Source organism: Macrobrachium nipponense, chromosome 20 (assembly GCF_015104395.2).
Source record: "Macrobrachium nipponense isolate FS-2020 chromosome 20, ASM1510439v2, whole genome shotgun sequence".
NCBI lineage: Eukaryota > Metazoa > Arthropoda > Malacostraca > Decapoda > Palaemonidae > Macrobrachium > Macrobrachium nipponense.
Genome location: NC_061089.1, coordinates 2,570,872 through 2,574,336, shown reverse-complemented (window position 1 = coordinate 2,574,336; position 3,465 = coordinate 2,570,872). Strand labels below are relative to the sequence as shown.

At 37.7% G+C, this 3,465-nt stretch overlaps 1 protein-coding gene across 1 annotated transcript; it reads right to left on the bottom strand.

The window, feature by feature from the left end:
- Positions 1-1,168: 1,168 nt before the first annotated feature.
- Positions 1,169-3,459, bottom strand: LOC135221635 (zinc finger protein ZFP2-like). The gene has a single exon (XM_064259315.1). The coding sequence runs from the start codon at positions 3,437-3,439 to the stop codon at positions 1,913-1,915; it is 1,527 nt and encodes a 508-aa protein (XP_064115385.1). The 5' UTR covers positions 3,440-3,459; the 3' UTR covers positions 1,169-1,912.
- Positions 3,460-3,465: the final 6 nt, after the last annotated feature.

Sequence of the window (3,465 nt, the reverse complement as noted above, 5' to 3'; positions counted from 1 at the left end):
CTGAAGGCTTGTCCGATCTAGGAAGATGGTCAGGTTAGTCCTTCAATCTCGACACATCAAAGCTGTTACAGTTCAGCTCCGTCTTACTGGACCATGGGCATAACAGCCAACGACCATACTACATTGAAAACATTGCTTTATTTCGATCAGCAAAGTTAAGCAACAATTAAGTCTGGTCAGTACTTGGATAGGTGACCTCCTGGGAACACCAGATGCTGTTGGCATCTAGAACATGTCTTTCACATCCATGGGTAGCAACGTTGGGGTTAGTCAGTACTTGGATAGATGACTACCTGTATGCACTGTACATAATTTTCTTCAATAGATAGTGGCCACATCTCAGTGATAAAAGTATTGCACAAAAAAAAAAAAAACTCTCAAAGCAGAAAAAAGTGATGATCTCTTGTAGACAGACCTAAGTGCAATGGCAGTAAGAAGGCTTGAAAGGTGTAACAGGAGGAAAACCTTACAGTGCACTGTGAGACAAGTGTTAAGAGAGGTTGGAGAGTCAGATGAAAGAAAGAATATGAACGGAGGTACAGTAAAAGAAATGAAAGGGGTTGCAGCTAGGGGCCGAAGGGACACTGCAAAGAACCTGAAGAAATGCCTACAGTGGTGCACCGATGGTACTAAGCCCTTATGGGGTCGACTCCATTAAAATTCCATCATTGTACCAGCAGTGATAGCCTGCCATGCTGGCCTGGATCAGCTATAACAGAATTCTTGATAATGACTGGCCTGTCTTATGAAGCCAAAGCGAGACCATAAGGGTAACTCCTCTGAGGATGAGCAATGGCTAGACTATAAAAAAAATGCCCTTACAGCAACCAAAAATTCAGTGCATGGACTAATACTTTTTTATGCCCTTATCAGCAGTAAGGTATCATAAGATTTCCCAAAAAAACCTCCATGTTAGAGAACCTTTACAAAATATTACAGCATTAAAAGATTCAGTGCATGTGACAAATACCTTCTGATGTCCTTAGTAGTATTATGGAATCACAAGATTTGCCCCATTTTTGAGGAACCTAACTCTGTTATGCTAAGAAATTATGGATGTGTTGAAAAACTAATCATTATTTCGTATAACCAGAAATTAAGCTTTTAGTTTATTCCTTGTAATTTCCATATTCTCATTTCACAGTTCTTTTGTCAATAAAATACAATATATACTACATTTTTTATTATATATTTCACAAAATTTGTCTCATAAAAACAACAACTAGTGAGGTTCCCTGTGGACCCAGTTGTGGAGTTTTTAGCAATTTCTTTATCAACTTGCATTTTCCTCTTAATTTTTGTCAAGAACTCACAAATAAGCAAATTCATGACAAATCCATATACAGAAAGTATGATATAGACTGTATTAATAAAACCCAAGTGTATACAATTGTATGGACAATGTATTTTTGTTGCAGCAAAATGTTGGAATTTGCAAGTCTATCAATCTAATTTAGCTTAAAACAGGACACAGTTGCATTAACAAAACACACTAAAATTTCACAATTTGACTTATAAAATTCTACTTATTGGCTAGTGTAGCCAATAAATATGTTATTCATCGTCAATAACACGACTGATTATAAATATCGTTACCTTTGCAGGCATTACGTAAACCTACTGCTGTATCTAATGGGAAGATAAACTTTGGTATGCATTTTAAGAAAAAAATAGCAAATATTTCTTCTGTAACAAATAAATCAACATCAAATGAGATCCTTTATCTAGTTAAAATATAAATAACAAAATAAATTAAAATTCTGTCAGCACTTATATGCCATACATTTTGACTTCACTACATAAGTACACACTACGACAATCACACATAATATTCTTCATATATTAAAATCTTTTTAACAAAAATAAAATTACCTTCAAAACTTTTCCTACTTAATTCATATTTAAAAATTATTTATTTTTGTGACTTCAACAAATTTTTTGAACCCTTTTCTAACTTGGAATTTCTTCCTTCTTGGTCAAGTATTAAAGGATCTTCTTCCTCCTTTAAGTTTCTTTCATCCATCCCTTCCTGAGCACCTTGATTCATCTCCTCATTGTTTTCACTTTTAATCTGTAAGCATACACCCTGCAATTCAACATCACTATTATCATTCTCCTCATCCTCATCATCACCTTCCAACTTGATTTCCACCATGGGATCAATGGGGATGTAAGGTTCATCTTCTTCTTCCTCTATGTTAGAAGAATCTGCAGGCTCCTCTTTCAACAGAAAGGGGTCACCTTCATGAGCAACAACTAACTGCTCATATAAGTCTTCGATCTTCATTACGTTACGACGAACGCGTGACGTACGTCTGGGCGGTGTTGTGGTGACCCTCCCCTTCCCTCTACTTCGTCTTCCCCTTCGTCTCACAACAGTGGCTGCTCCTTCACCAATCAAGTGCTTCTTTTTATGTCGCCAAAAATTAGCCCCATCACGAAAGGCCTCTCCACATTCTTCACATTTATAAGGGCATTCACCTGTGTGAATGCGACGGTGTGTTGACAAGTGTGTTTTTTGGGTAAATCGGGCACCACAGTCATCACATTTGAATGGCCGTTCTCCTGAGTGCTTTCTAAGGTGCATTGTTAAATAACTCTTAAGTATAAATGATGACTCACATTGGTTACACTTATAGGGTCTTTCACCCGTGTGCTTACGACGATGAGTGGTGAGATTTGAACTGTACAAAAATGATGCTCCACAGTCTTCACAGACAAACGGCCTCTCTCCAGTGTGTTTCCTCATGTGAACTGTAAGACTGGAATGATGAGTAAACACCATATCACATTCAGTGCATTTAAATGCATGTTCCCCAGCTGCTTCTACTAGAGCTTCTATCTTTATGGCACTTCCAGCAGCATGCTTTGATTTATGGGCTAAGAGGTAGTCTTTTTTGGTGAAGGATGCATTGCATTCATCACAAGTATGTGGTTTAATGCCAGAGTGAGATCGTCTGTGTAAATTGAGGTGCGGCCTCTGTGCAAAAGATGCTCCACACTGATCACAAAAATATGGTTTTTCCCCAGTATGTGTTCTCTTATGAATGGTTAAACTACTACTGTGACGGAAAGATGCCTCACATTCATCACACTTGAATGGTTTGACACCAGTATGGATTCGCATGTGGGCTTTCATAGCAGACTTTTGAGCAAAAGCAAACTGACAAACTTCACATTTATAAGGTCTCTCTCCTGTGTGGATGCGGTGATGAAATTTGAGAGCTGTACGTGTTTTAAAAGCTGATTCACATTCACTACATTTATATGGACGTTCACCAGTATGTGTACGCATGTGAATATCTAAGTATGTTCTTCGTATGAATGATGACCCACATATATCACATATATAAGGCTTTTCTCCTGTATGCGTTCGTCGATGGAGGTAGTAATCTGACTTGCGTTTAAACTTCATTTGACAAAACTCACACCCATTCATCCAAACTCCATCCTCAAAAGTTCTCT

Coding starts and splice junctions, on each gene's coding strand:
- LOC135221635 (XM_064259315.1), bottom strand. CDS start 3,439: ATGAATGGGTGTGAGTTTTGTCAAATGAAGTTTAAACGCAAGTCAGAT.